The 15,476-nt window shown below is 44.2% G+C and overlaps 1 protein-coding gene across 9 annotated transcripts in view; it reads right to left on the bottom strand.

Annotated features, from left to right (window-relative positions):
• The window catches only part of MYCBP2 (MYC binding protein 2), a 977,923-nt gene extending 963,209 nt beyond the window's left edge, over positions 1–14,714 (bottom strand). For 7 of the 9 annotated variants that reach the window (XM_033949401.1, XM_033949402.1, XM_033949404.1 and 4 more), the window contains exon 1: positions 13,920–14,713. In XM_033949401.1, coding sequence (XP_033805292.1) covers positions 13,920–14,188 — 269 coding nt within the window. In that variant the 5' untranslated portion in view covers positions 14,189–14,713. Of the gene's footprint in view, positions 1–13,919 lie in introns of all 9 variants that reach the window. The other 2 variants (XM_033949399.1, XM_033949405.1) reach the window with 1 other exon arrangement.
• Between the last annotated feature and the right edge of the window lie 762 nt (positions 14,715–15,476).

The following is a 15,476-nucleotide window of genomic DNA, read 5'->3' as shown; positions in this document are numbered from 1 at the left end:
CATCACGCAGCTCACTGAGCACTCTGGGGTGTAGATTGTCCGATCCCATGGCTTTGTTCACCTTGAGTTTTGCCAGTTCGTAGTAGACGTCGCCAGGTGTGAACTTGAAATTCTGAAACGGGTCTTCCACGCTGGGCCTTGCCTGCAACTGCGGACCGTGCCCTGGTGCCTCGCAGGTGAAGACCGAGCAGAAGTATTCATTCAGTAGTTCTGCTTTATCGGAATCTGATTCTGCGCAGTTCCCATCTGGTTTTCTAAGGCGTACTATCCCGTCTGTGTTCTTTTTCCTATCACTAATATACCTGAAGAAGGATTTGTCCCTTTTCTTCATGTTCTTTGCCAGAGTCTCTTCCACTCGAAGTTTGGCCTCCCTGACTGCCATTTTGACCGCTGCAGACCTCGCCCTATGTTCTATTTTAGCTTCCCTAGTCTCCGTTCGTTTGTAGGAAATAAATGCTTTTTTCTTCTCCTTGACGAGGTGCGAGATTTCTGCAGAGTACCATTGGGGTTTGTTGTTTCTCCGCCGTTTGTGTACTGATTTAATGTAGAGGCTTGTCGCTTCATGTATGGTAGATTTCAGGGATGACCACATAGCTTCCACATCATTGGTCGTAGCTTGGTTCTGCAGTGTCCAGTGGACGAAATCTCCCATGCGTTCGAAGTCAATGCCTCGGAAGTTGAGTACTTTTGTTTTCGTGTTTGATCTAGGGAAACCTTTCCTGAGGTAGAACCACACCATGTTGTGGTCGCTGGAGGCTAGCGTATCTCCTACCGAGACCTTCGAGACGCTATCCCCGTTGGTGAGTACCAGGTCCAGGATCGCCTGGGCCCTAGTGGGTTCCAATACCATTTGTTTGAGTCATGCTCCCTTTATGGATGTTAACAGTCTCCTGCTGCCGCTGGTTATTGCTGAGTATGAGTTCCAATCTGCGTCAGGCATGTTGAAGTCCCCTAGCAGAACAGCGTCTCCTCGTAGAGTGATATTCTCTATGTCTTCAATTAATTCAGAGTCTTTGCCTTCCAGTTGTCTTGGAGGTCTATATACTACACCAAGATACAGGCATTTTTCCCTGCCTCTGGCCAGGTTCACCCAGAGGGATTCCCCGGTGTACTTGACATCTGTGATTCCGGTAGTTTTGATGTCTTCTTTAATTATAGTGCCACCCCTCCCCCTGACTTTCCCTCTCTGTCCTGACGAAACATGCCAAGTTAGAGAGAGGTTGGGTGGATCAGGTTTTCTTTCCTTCCTCTTCTCAGAAACGGGGTTGCATTACTGGTACGGAAGGGGTTCCCTGGTAGGGTGGAACAGCTTTTGATTCTGGTAGGTTTGATTCTGGTAGGTTTGAATGATGATTCTGGTAGGTTTCTCTTTCTGTCGAGTCACAATGTCTGGACACATTTAATCTTTTAATTACATATGCACCTAATCAATATGATCACAACTATTTTTCCTCCCTTGCCTAAAGGCCTTCAAGACCAGTCAAATCCACTGATAGTGCTGGGTAACTAACCAGATGATGGACCCTGATTTAGACAGAACAGGGCAGGGGCCCTCAACTCAGGTTAGTTTGTATGAGGGTCTCCCATATCTTTGCGATACCTTAGATTTGATAGATCCTTGGCATCTCCTTCATCCTGAGAGGGATTTCACCCACCAGTCACGTGTGCATCATACCTTCATGTTCCAAGCAAACAGACAGCAATCCTGGCTGGGAAACCACATAAATAAAGCCGAACAGACCTACAACACATTCCGAAAATCAATTAAAACTGCTCTATTTGACAAATTCCCTGCCTAACTAGATGACCTCCCTCAGATATTCTTTCCCCTTACACCCCCAATGTATTACGTAACTTCTTTCTCTCATGTATTCCTTCACTATGCTTCCCTAATTATTATGTAACTTCTTCCTCTCACACTGTGTAATTCGCTGATTGTCCAGCCTTCTTTCTATGTAAACCGCCTAGAAGTCAATCTGACTATGGCGGTATAGAAAAATAAAGTTATTATTATTATTCTAGAATAGATTATATACCAACTGCTTCCACATATTTTTCTCACATTCATGCCTCCGAAATTAGCCCTCTCTCCATTTTAGACCATTGTCTGATCTGGGCTGATGTTACAACGGGCGACTCTCTGCCATTCCAGGTGAGATAGAATTTCTCCTCTTATCTGACAACAAATCCAGACTTTGTATAATATATCACACGAAAGTAGGAGGATTATATTACCTTTAATGCCCAACATAAAGAGATGCCATTACTGTTTTGGGAAGCGACAAAAACAGTACTTCGAGGGGACATTATCTCTTATGTGGTTGTGCAAAAACACAGAGCCCAGGGTATTATACGCCTGGAGAAGGAATGTCTTGCCCTGAAGCGACACCATATTGCTCAACCCACTACTCATTCACACGATGCACTCACAGTGGCCCAAGTAGCCCTAAACACACTAAAAACACACTGAAAACGTACAAAAAAAATCTCTCTATTACACTCGTTTTCAATATTATAAATATGGAAACAGGCCTGGCAGGTTATTGGCAGCTTTAACCAAGCTGCGGCGGCCCAACCGGTACATTCTTCGCCTGTTGCTTAAGGATGGTACCGAAGTGACTCGCACTGTAGACATAGTGGTCAGTGTTTATCAATACTATACTGCCTTTTATTCTTCAGTGGAAACCACTCAGGGCCCATATATAAGGGACTATCTGGAAGATGCAGGTGTGCCCAGATTATCATCACCTATGCACCAACAATTAAATAAACCAATTCAGGGGAAAGAACTTCAATTGGTGGTTAAACAACTTAAGAATCGCAGGGCACTGGGTCGCAATGGATTCTCTGCCAAATTTTACAAATTGCTCTTTCCTCACATTCCCGTTGGGAGCAAACCAGGCCTTTATTACCTTAATTCCAAAAACAAGGAAACCAGACAAAGACATTGAGACGTATCAACTTATCTCACTCATTAACATAGATATAGATAAAATTCTGGCTAACCGTTTAGCATTGCTCTTGCCACAACTCATAGTACCTGAACAAGTGGGTTTTGTCCAGCAGTGTCATTTATTTTATTTATTTATTTCAAATTATTTATAACCCGCCTATCCACAGATCTAGGCAGGGAACAATAATCACATACAAAAAAAATCACAACAAGACTAAAACATCATAAAAAAAAAAGAACTACACATCCTCAAACTGTCACATAGCTTGTGCTAAAAAAGTACACAAACACAATTTTGACCCCCATTCTAAAAAGCATAAAAAAAGAACTACACATCCTCAAACTGTCAAATGGCTTGCACAAAAGAAACGTTCAAACAACACAGTTTTTACCCCCTTTCTGAAATGGCAAAGCATATTCGATTGTCGTAATGACAGAGGTAAAGCATTCCACAATGCCGAGCCTTGCACAGAAAGTATAGATTGATTATGTCATGGCTTAATCTCCCTCACCAGAGCAATCTCATTAAGACAGGCTGATAAAAGAGCTATACCACCCATCAACCAGGTCACTAACATCATCACACTGTTCCAATTTGTCTAACTGAAGAATCCATTTAGACTTTAGTTGTCTGCAGATTATTAACTGCTATACAACTGACTCATGTTTCACTCGCAGAGGAGATTTGGTGACCCTCAATGCTGCCAAGGCCTTTGACCAGGTCAAATGGACATAACGTTTTACTGTTCTTACCTATATGGGTATTACCAGTTGGTTTCAAGTGGTGGTTCAGTTGCTTTACGCGGAACCCATGGCATGAATTCTGGGCCATGGCACGCGGACATCGTCTTTTCTTATAGCAAGAGGGACGAGACAGGGGCATCCCCTCTCCTCCCTTTTGGTCTTAATCTATTTTGATCCCTTTTTGCGTACTCTTATCAAAGATGACAAAATGCAGGGTCTTCCGGAAGGTAATTTGCGATTGCGTGACCTGGCTTTTGCGGATGACTTGCTGTTGACTCTTGCAGACCCGCAGCTTTCTCTCAGTAGGGTTTTGGAACTCTTAGATGAGTATAGTATGCATTCAGGGATGGTATTAAACACACAGAAAGCCATGGTTTTGCCCTTGCCATCTACTGTTCCTCACAATTGGAGGGGTGATTTCTCTTTATAGTGGGCCTCTGACATACTCCCCCAGACAATCTGACAGATTCCCCCAGACAATTATAGTCTCTGAATGTCAGACCACTTTTAACACTTACTAAACAGAAATTACAAAATTGGAGGGTTTATCCACTTTCGTTAATGGGAAAGATTGCATTGTATAATATGTTTTTGGTACCTCAGTGGTTCTATATATTTCAGATGATTCCTGTACTGCTATCTGCTAAACATGACAAAGAAATTGGTAGAAGCTTGAGTCAATGAAGTTAAAGTTTTAATGCAGTTTTCATTGTGCATTAAAGCTTCCACTTCTACCAGCGCTTTGTGTGTTTTCGATGGTCTACTGCTGTCATTGCTAATCTTTGATGTTCATGGTGGACAGTTTGTATGTAGCTTTTGCCAATGAAGAGCATAACCCTCCTGAATTTAGAGAACCCATCGATTCAAGGTTACAAGGGGCCATCTTAATTAAAAAATAAAAATAAAAAAAACCAGTCTCCCTCCTTCCAGTAGACTATCCAGGATGGTTACTTTATTGCAACTTTGCTCTTTTGGAGTCAGTCAGATCAAGGGAAAAGCTTTTGGTCCTGCTGCTGCCAAGAGTGAGATCAGCGCCTTGGTACTGCTAAGAAGGGGTGAGCCGAAGTATACCTACACCAGGGGTGTCAAAGTCCCTCCTCGAGGGCCACAATCCAGTCGGGTTTTCAGGATTTCCCAATGAATATGCATGAGATCTATTAGCATACAATGAAAACAGTGCATGCAAATAGATCTCATGCATATTCATTGGGGAAATCTTGAAAACCCGACTTGATTGCGGCCCTCGAGGAGGGACTTTGACACCCATGTCCTACACCTTTGACCAGCACCTGAAATTTTCCAAGAAATGGAGGTCAAAGAAGGAATGGGCTTAGACATTGACTTCATGGTGGTGGTACGCTATTTGATGAGATCAGCGACCTCCTCCACCTTGATCTCAAAAAGAGATATCCACTACGTACTCCTGAACTGCTGTTTCAGTCCTAGACCCATGCAGTCAGGTGAGCTTACACATGCCAATACCTAATGCAGAAACAGAGGATGCCACATCAAAAGCATCACAAGTTACCCAAGCCTGGTGCTTTTAACACTTCTGTTTAACACATGAATTTGTGCAGCCTGCTCTGCTCAGATTGAAATTGACTACTATTCTGATTGCATCTTCATCAAGGATCTTTCTGATATGAAAAGACACTTTAATACAAAGAAAAATTTTAGGCACCAAAAGTTAAACAAAAAGGTTCTCTACACCAGTGCTAGTCCACAAAAATTTCCTGCCGGTCCGTGCGCACTAAAGCTTAAAAAAAAATTTAAAATTGATTGTCTGGGGGTTTTGTCTTTAAAGCATGTCAAATTGCAGCATGCAACTTAGTTTCTCCAAAATGGCTAACTGTGCAGCCTCCAAGGCAGCAGAAGCGGGTGGGTTGGTTGGTCAGGTCAGCTGGCTCGATCGGTTCGGATGCAGCATCTGCCAGTAGAGCTGTGGGGAAGAAAGACGCGGCTTTCCACCCGGGCTCCTAGTGTTCGCTCCTCCCTCTTTCCTTTGCCTGTCTGCATCTTGGGAAGGCAGAGGGAGCCCCTGCCCATTCATTTCCCACCCCATGCTAAACCCCAACGGCCCTTGCTGTAAGAGTTGACCTCTGGTTCCAATAGGGCAGGTACCAGTGCATCGTACGCTGTTGCATCTGCCCAGCTGAAATTCTCTACTTTGGTGCTGATATGGGGATAAGTTGATGGGACTGGTGTATTTAATAAATATGCTCTTGTTTGAAGTTATTCTCAGCTTTAATTCACTCAAGAGCTGATGCAGTAAGCGTGTCTTACAACTGTGGCCTAATGCTTAGCCCCCACAGGGTTTCCTAAATCAAACCTAACCCAAGCAGGAACTAAATAGCATGCAAATAGGCTGAGCATGGGCATAGTGAGGCATGTCATGGGGGAGCAGTAATTGACATCACTCAAAGAGCTTTTTTTCTATGGAGCATGTAGTAACAGGTGGGGTAATGCCTTTGAGAATCATCTTATTTAGGGCAGGGAAAGTGTTGTGCAGTGGGTAAAGTTACAGCTTCAGCACCCTGAGGTTATGGGTTCAAACCCACACTACTCTTTGTGACCCTGGGCAAGTCACTTAATCCCCTCATTGCCCCAGGTACACTAGATCAATGTTCTTCAATCACCAGTCCATGGACCGGTGCTGGTCCACAAAATTATTATTTTATTTCCGACGGTCCATAGGTGTAAAAAGGTTGAAGAACACTGCTCTACACTATAAAACAGATAAGAGTGTTTTTCATGTTTAAACAGCATCACTGCACACAAGGAAATACAGTAGACGTGGCACATGCCTTAGGTACACAGAGATCCAAGAACAAAAACTATTAACAGCACTTGAAAATAGCTTCTTTTTCAAATCACACATCCAAAAATGCTTAATGATTTATTTGGGGGGGGGAACTCTAAACAGAGCTCAATACCTGCTCCCCTAAAATATTTCCCCCATACATGTCCTGTACATGAGCTGCTACTCTATATATCAAGTTCAAAAAGAAAAAAAAATTCTCAAGAACACTTTAGTAGTATGTCGCAAAGGGGCCCTTTTACTAAAGTTTAACACATGCTAAGTGACGCATGGTCCATAGGTATAATATGACACACAGCATTCATCACATGTAATGACTGTGCAATTAAAGCTTTTTCTAGCTGCCTGATCATTCTTTGTAAATAAGTGCCAATACAACACCATATAAAAGCTCTATTTACTGATGTTTATGAGAAAGGCCACTAGGGGGAAGGGTCTTAGGTAACTGGACCAATCAGTGCCTTAGGCACCTGGAAGGCCTGCTATTTTGAAGACATGGGCCTGCTGGCAGAAGGGAGTAAGCATCCCTCCTGCCGGTCTTATAAAAAAGATGCGGAGGTTAGAAGGGAGGACGGCCCACTAGAACACCAGGGTTTCAACTTGGGGGCTTGGTGTGTTGGGGTCTAGGGGGGGAGGAGCTTGCTGTTGGGGGGGGTCCCAAGCCCTGCAGCAGAAGGGAGTTGACATACCTCCAGCCCATCTGGGGCTTTTATTTTTTAATCAATAGGCGCAACTCTTATGTGTATGTTGTGCATGCACAACAGCTATGCTCTTAAAAAAATGCAGCACCTGCACTCCCTCCCTTATCTGTTCAGGCAGAGAGCAGGGGCTGCTTTTTTTTTGCAGGCAGACAGGCAGGAGGAGCAACTGTGTTAGCGATTGCTCTTCTGAGCAAGCGCCAGGCACAGTTCCTCCCCCCTTTACCTGCAATTTTCCGTACAAACAGAATGCATATAATTTGCATGCTAATGTGCTGAAAATAACCAGTAAAACAAAAATCGCTTCCACCATGGTATTTTTTATTACCGTGGAGTCAAAGCTTAGAGAATCTGGCTCTGAGCACACAAAACCATATTTCTAAGAATCTTCTGAAAGCTCCCTAAGAGAAAGGGGATGCAACTTGATTTACCACCTTTCAGTGGTAACAATCAAAGTGGTTTGCATATTATACAGGTACTTATTTTGTACCTTGCCAATGGAGGCCTAAACAATTTGCCCAGAGTCACATGGAGCTACGGTTCTCAGGACATTGACTAACCACTAAGCTACTAAACGCCACAGAAGGATTAATACTATTTCCCTAATTACAACTAGGAACCATAAGAAAATACAAGTGGGTGTAGCTTCCCAATATGCAGCTAGAAAGTGCAAAACAAAAATTCAAAAATTCTAAAATTCTCCAAGTTTATGTTCCACCCTTCATGTGAGGATCAACTATCAAGTACATCTTCTCTTTCAATCAAAGCTAGGAAAGCTACACTTGATACCTTCACCAAGCTGCAACTTTTCAGCATGTCAGTCTATCTTGCAAGCCACCTCAAATCTTAGCAAATTTAGTGGATGATAAAACAATTTTTTATGCTCTGAATCACAAAACAAGGTTCCTTTGGGAAGAAATTTCCATAAAACACCTTGTTTCAAATTTCAATGATTTTATTGAGACTTTATTTTAGAACCCTGTTAATTTAATTCATAATGCAGTTACTGAGCTATTTTGATATCATTAACAATACCTTCGATATGTGTTTGTTCACTGTGACAGCAGTCTGTTTTGACTGATACCAGTTGTATAAAACTAACCTGAGTGACTCTGATATCATTATTTATTTTGGAATTTAGTCTGAAACGTAAGCAGTATGGGGCTCATTTTCAAAGCACTCAGACACACAGGCCCGGATTCTGCAAAGTGCATCCCGATTGTAGGTAGGTGTAGGCGTCCTACAGATGTCTAATCAGCCAATCAGGCGGCACGTTTTTTAAAAATATGCTCCCTAGGCAGGCCGCCTATTTTGAAGGTGCCTTCAGGAGCCTAGGGAGGCCTTAGGCAAACCTAGGCGGCCCTACATGTCTCTCTAGTAGAGCGGGAGATGCTTACAATGGAGGCCAGCAAAATGCACCGCCTAGAAGGTTCGAGTGGGCAGTATAATAAATTCTAAAACTAGACGCAGCCACTATACTTATTGCAGCAAGGGATCTCCCTGCCATGATACGTATAGCGGCCGCGGCTACCTGTCCCCATCCCCCAGATGATCATCAGGAGGAGGGTGCCCAACCCCTCCTGCCGAAAGGCTGCCCATCCCTCGATCATCGGCAGAAGAGTGCCCAACCCCTCCTGCCGGAAGAAGACCCCCTACCCACCCCAATCGCTGCCAGGAGGGTGCCCAACCCCACCTGCCAGAAGAAGACCCTCATCCACCCCCGGCAGGAGGGTGCCCAACCTTCCTACCGGAAGAAGACCCCCACCCCTAATCGCCAGAAGGGTACCCAACCCCTCCTGCCGGAAGAAGACCCCCACCCCCCACCCTCAATTGCCAGCAGGAGGGTGTCCAACCCCTCCTGCTGGCAATCGTGGGCAGCCCTCCAGCAGAAGGAGTTGGGCACCCTCCTGCCGGCAATCATCGGGGAGGGGGAACAGGCAGCCATGACCACTATACCTATCGCAGCAGGGAGATCCCTTGCCTCAAAAAGTGCAGTGGCCGCGTCTACACTAACCCAGTTCTGTAACCGATGTCTGTAGCATGGACGTCAGTTACAGAATCGGGTTTATTTTAGGCGGACATAGACCTGATTCTGTATAGGACGCCCCTATACAGAATCTGGGCCACAAAGTTCCATAATTGTGCCAATAATTATCTTGGTGTCTGATTTGCAATTATGTTTAAAAGGGCAGTTTGGCCCTCCCTGGAATCCTCTTCACCCCCACCACACACACTCTTCCCTGTGGGTCTAGCAGGGGAGAGGGGGCAGGAGCTATCCCCAGTAATTCCTGCCATATCAGGCATATAGATTCAAAATGATGCTTTCTACCTCCTAGTGGTAATCTTTTGGTACTACTATTAGGGATCAAGCTGCAAGACAGTTTGCATTGTTGGCAAATATAACATGATTTTGCCATATAATGTGCATTAGTTGGCCAAAATCAATCATCACTCAAAGCATATTAATTTCCATCCTATAAGTTCACATAGAATTTTTCTTTTTTCAACCATCTTTATTTTCTCTTCTTTATTAATTTCCAGGTACTTTAGTTAGATTGTGAGCCTTCGGGACAGTAAGGGAATTTTTTAAGTACCTTCTTACTTCTCATTTATAATCTTAATGTATATTTTCTTCAAACCGCTTAGAACCTAATGGATGTAGCGGTATATAAGAAATAAATTACATTACATTACATTAGTTATTACATTTTAATGTCTTAGATGAATTTTTCCAGTCATGATTCACCCCATGGTATTCCCGATGTTCTTAAGTTATATCTCATGTATTTCATGCAACATATATAAAATGTTAGGTTTGTTTTTATAGATTTTATCTAAATGCATTCATTGTTTTCATTTTTACATACTAGAGTATACAATGGAGTTGTAATTTTATGCCACCGTATTTATCTCTCAGGCTACTCTGATGTATTAGTTAATTTTCATGTCTAATTTATTAGCTAGATCTTTTTTTGCTTTATGCATCAGCCACAAATGTTTCAGTTTTATAATCTGATGACTTTGACCTTGATTTTATTTATTTATTTTTATTCTTGTACTTTTGAGTCACCTACACATGTTGTGTCTTTACACTTTGTATGGTTTCTCTTTAAGATGTCACCTACACATATTGTGTTTGTTTTTTGGATGCATTCATCATTTACATCAGTATGTTTTTAGCATTGGCTTTTGGACTTTTCTTTTCACCATGTTCTCCAAGCCTCTGTACCCCTCATTCTTTTTTTGGATCAATCCCTCAGGTACTTTTTCACAGTATCTTTCTCGCTTCACTTAATTTACTTCTACTTTGCACCTACAGTTTTGGTCACCATTATCACATTTTTACATTTAATCTCATGCTTCACATCCCCCCCCCCCCCCCCGCAAGACCCCTGAAGAAGGCTTTTTGCCAAAACATAGACCGTATAAGGTCCGTATCACACTACATGTCAGTCATTCAAGATTTTGGATTTGTAATTTTATCTGGTTTGTCATAACGAATGCCTCATCAAAATCATTGTTATCCAAGTCTTTTCCATTTACTCTGACATTTTTTTACTTTTACATTTGAGTAGCCCAAACCTCCAGTTGAGCTTGCATACATGGCTTTTTACTAAGCACTAAGGATTGGCAGTCTAGATATAACAGAATATTTCCAAGTACTTTTGTATGTAAAAATATTACTAAATCCAGCTGCCACCAATTTTGTACACCACCTTGATATGTCAATACAAACAAGGCAGTATTGTTGCTGTTAGGTTCCATCAACTCGTATCCGAGTCCTAGCAACTTGATGAATTGTGGATCTAAAAGGAAGTCAGTTTTGTGCTAGGCGGTATAGAAAATCCTAACAAAACAGTAAACTGTAATGCAAAGTGAGAAAGCACGAGTTAATAAACAATGTGCCTCCTGAGATTTCAGGGGTGCTGCGGGACACTGGGGAAGAGGAGAGATACCAGTTGCCTACAGGACGTGCCTCTCGCGAAGAGACACGTCCTGTAAGCAATCTCCCAACGCCGGCACCTCTTCTCTCTGCCGGCCCTTCTCTCCAGTTCTTCTCTCTTCTTGCTGGCTCTCCTCTTGGCGCAAGGCCCATTTGAAGGGCTTTTGCGCATGCACTGACGTCGACATGACATCATCACGCCAACACCAGCGCACTTCCAGGTGTCTCGAGCCGGGGAGACTAGGTTTAGTGTACCCCGGCTCGAAAAAGTTTGCGAGACACTGATGTAGACTGACAATTGAAGCAAACAAATATACACTTACCCCTCCCTATTCGCAGTTTCGAATATTCGTGGGTTTTCCCCCCTGGCCCCCCTAAGAATCACTCATTGGCAGCCCGCATTAAAAAAACGGCCCTGGGACTTGGATCAGGGCAAGGAGGGAAGCAATCGGAGGTGGAGGGGGCCATCGGAGGCGGAGGGAGGCAATCGAAGGCAGGCCATCGGAGGCGGAAGGGGGCCATCGGAGGCAAGCAGCTGCCCCAGGAGCACGGACCTTACCTGGTGGTCTAACGGTGACGCGGAGCAAGAGCGATCTTCCTACACTCCTGCCCCGTACAGAGCCATGCTGTGAGTTCCTGTGGTCTCACGAGACTACAACAGGAACTCCCTGTTGTAGTCTCACGAGACCATGGGAGCTCACAGCATGGCTCTGCACGGGACAGGAGTGCAGGAAGATCGCTCCTGCCCCGCATCACTACTAGACCACCAAGTAAGGTCTGGGGACGAGTCAGAGCGGCCCAAACGTTATTCACGGGCCAGCTCTGCCACTAACCCCTGTGAATAGGGAGGGAGAAATGCATGCTCAAAATGTTGACTGTCATAGAAACATGACGGCAGTTAAAGGCCAAATGGCCCATCTAGTCTGCCCATCCGCAGTAACCATTATCTCTTTCTCTCTCTGAGAGATCCCACGTGCCTATCCCACACACGTGCCTATTACACACACTTCTGGACTAGCAGGCAGCATATTATTCTGTCAACATTCTTTAAATTGTGTGGTTTTTAAGTCCTTTAAATGAGGAGATCTGCAGTATTCACAGAATTTTAGATTGTATGCACTTCTATAGCCTGTCAAGAAAAAGTAAGCCGGCCAGAGGTTATTAACAGTGATGTTTGTGTGCTTTACTAATCACTCTTTATCATAATTAAGGGTTTAATATTTTTTCTTTAATATTTTATCACATCTTGAAATATACTTCAGTTACATCCCAGATGGTGAATAGCACACCAACAAGCATTACCAGGTCAACTTCTTGAAAAATTCCTATATACCTTATGATCTCATCCTGTGATGATGCAGCACTCTGAAAAATGCTAACCACCACCACAAAGTAGCAAGCAATTCTAACCAAACTGCTCTCATTTAATAAATTCACTCATGCACTACTTTTAACAAAGAAGTTAAAAAAAATACCCAAGATGTACATATTCCATAATGGCAAACAAGTACAGTAGACTCTGTTAACCTAAACTCAATTAACCAGAACTCTCAAGCAACCAGAAAAAAAATCTAAGAAATACTGTAATACTTTAAATAAAAATGAAAATAAAATCAATTTAAGTGTAAACCTGGCATGCCACACCTAAGTACAGCCATGCTTTACCACATGTCCAGTAGTTTGTCTGGTACAGTTTATGGTATGGCATAGTATGAGGTATAGTATTAGGCCAATTTTTAGTGGTAACTCTCAAGCAACCAGAAACTATATTTATCTGGCATCCAGCAATCCCCATGGGTGCCAGTTAACTGAAAGTCCACTTGCATATAATCCTAATAGATTAACTCTACAATTTTCTGTTCAAAATGGCAATGTAGAAAGCAAGGCTTACCGATAATGGGCGCTATTACAAACTGGTTGAATAATTCTTGCAGTATATCCTTCACTCTGCAAGAGATAAACAAAGCTCCACCCTAGTGTATCGCTATCATATAGTGTGAACTGTAGCTGGGCTCTATGACAGGAAGCATGAACCTTTCTCCATAACTAAACATATCTGGGAGTGTAAGCCAAAATAAATATATTAAGGGAAGGGTAAGTACGACTATTTATTTATTAGGAGGAATGGCAAATACGCCTATTTATTAACATTAATAAAATGTGATCTTGCAAAATCAAGAAAAATCCAATACAGTGTTGCAAACATTAATAGCCAACATAACCTGGGCAACTGTAGCCTGAAAACAGATATATTCTCATTAAGGCAAGTGTGACACTGATTCTTCCCGCTTCACACGCTCAAAGATCACACCAATGACTATTTCCTGAACATGACTGCAAGCAGGTTGCCATTCACACACTAGCGTAAACAGCACAGCATTATGGAGAAGACGGTCACGATGTTAAATGAGAAAAAAAGGCGAGGACAAAAAAAAACACACACACACACCTCACATAGGAAAATGAAAGAGCTGCCTATTACACAACCTACAACCAGTGGACTCCATTACACATAACCAACGGGTAATGACGGGGAAAAATAGATTTAAGCAATGAGACGGGCGGCTCTATATTGACAGCGACTCCCCCCCCCCCCCCCCCCCCAAGACAGCGGTGCGTCATCAACAGCCGAAAGCCTCGCGCTGCTGCTCCTCCTCCTCCTCACCTCCCGAGAATGGGAAAGGTGGGGACAGAAGGCCCGGTGTCTCTTCTCAACTTCAGCGGTGTTTCGCCTTTTCCTTCTCTTGCCCCACCCCTCCTTACCTGCTGGGGTGGCCGCCTTGCTCGCGGTCGCTCAGCGCCGCCGTGTAGATCCTCCTGTATCTCTCGGCCAGGGCCCTGCCCGAAAGCAGAAGCTGGTAGCGATTCCGAGAGTCCGACTGCGGCCCCAGGGAGTCCTCGGGACCCAGGTCGAGCCCCAGCGGTTGCAAGAATGAGGAAGAGGAGGCAGCAACTGATGGTGGGAGCTGAAAGAAGACGCCGCCGCTGCCAGAGGAGGCTGCAGTCGCAGGAACGACAGCGGCGCACATCATCTCCCACCACCGGTGCAGCCGCTCAGAAAAATCCTTAGTTCAAAGCGCTGGAAGCATGAAGATAGTGTGGGGAAAAGTCCACTGCTGCCTGTGCCACCGTCAGCACACATCTAACCGGAGAGACGCCGGCCTCGCCTGTCAGTGTCGACGAGGCTTCAACGGCATGCACTGAAGAGAAAAGCCGAGCAACCCCACTGTCTCCTGCCGGTTCCGTGTAGCGCTACCGCTGTTAAGGGAGAAGAAGAGCCAAGAATAAACCCCCGCCGCTCGCTTTCTCTTCTGATTGTACCCACTGCGGACTGTCACTGGTTCTGGCCGCCTATTACTACAGAAAGGAAGCTTGAATCTGCCCTTTGCATGCTCCCCGTGGCAACAGAAGCTGCACCTCTGAAGCTGCCATGTTAGCTCGCCGCTCTCTTCCTGCTCAGCCGCACTCGGGCGCCACGCGGGGCATGCTGGGAAAGCTGTGGGCCCGCCCTGCGGGGAGGTCACAAGGTGACGTACTGGCTCCTGCCACCCGCTTGCTCCTCGGAGTGGTATTGTTAGTACTGTATCATTAAGGTACTAAAACATCCCTACTAGGCGAACTCCCTCGCTCTCTGCAACCATTAAAAAAACAGTTATGGCGTGCTCAAGGCAACATTAGACTTGACTGATGCCTATCTGCTTTCACATCCATAGCTAAATAGCCCAGATACTGTTTCTGAAGGATATCAAAGAAGTCAACTTTTCGGAACTATTGGGGAAGGGAGTTACGTTCAATGCAAATTATCCCTCTCTGGACAAAATTAGAACGTGTATTTAACATTGGCATCTATGAGGATAAAACTTATACTTTTTCAAAAGACTGTATTAAATGGGATGCTGGACTTAAAAAAATATATATCAGAGGCAATAAGCCTCAATAGTACTTTGTATGTGAAGCACCGAGTGGGTTTCTGATAGAACTTAAAGAGGTGCAATTATCTGTGTTAAAATTGAAAAATGGGCTTCTGTCTGCAGTGGTGGAGTAGGGATGTGGGGGGGGGGTAGACCACCCCAGGTGCCATCTTGATGTAAGCGCCAGCACCTCTCCCCTCCTTCCCTCGCCACACACCTCCCCCATACCTCTAGCTCTTTGTTGACACGAACAGCATTATATTCATTTGGGAGGTAGATCCCTAGATGGGAAGCTCAGCCTCTGGCTAATACAGAGCACTTTTTAAAGCTGGTATGCTGTGTGGTAGCAGAGTTGTACCACTAGGGGCAGTGGTATAGCAAGGGTAGAAGGCACTGAGGTAGGAGGAGT

The sequence above is a fragment of the Geotrypetes seraphini genome, chromosome 6 (genome assembly GCF_902459505.1).
Source record: "Geotrypetes seraphini chromosome 6, aGeoSer1.1, whole genome shotgun sequence".
Lineage (NCBI taxonomy): Eukaryota > Metazoa > Chordata > Amphibia > Gymnophiona > Dermophiidae > Geotrypetes > Geotrypetes seraphini.
This window is presented reverse-complemented; position numbering and strand designations above follow the sequence as displayed.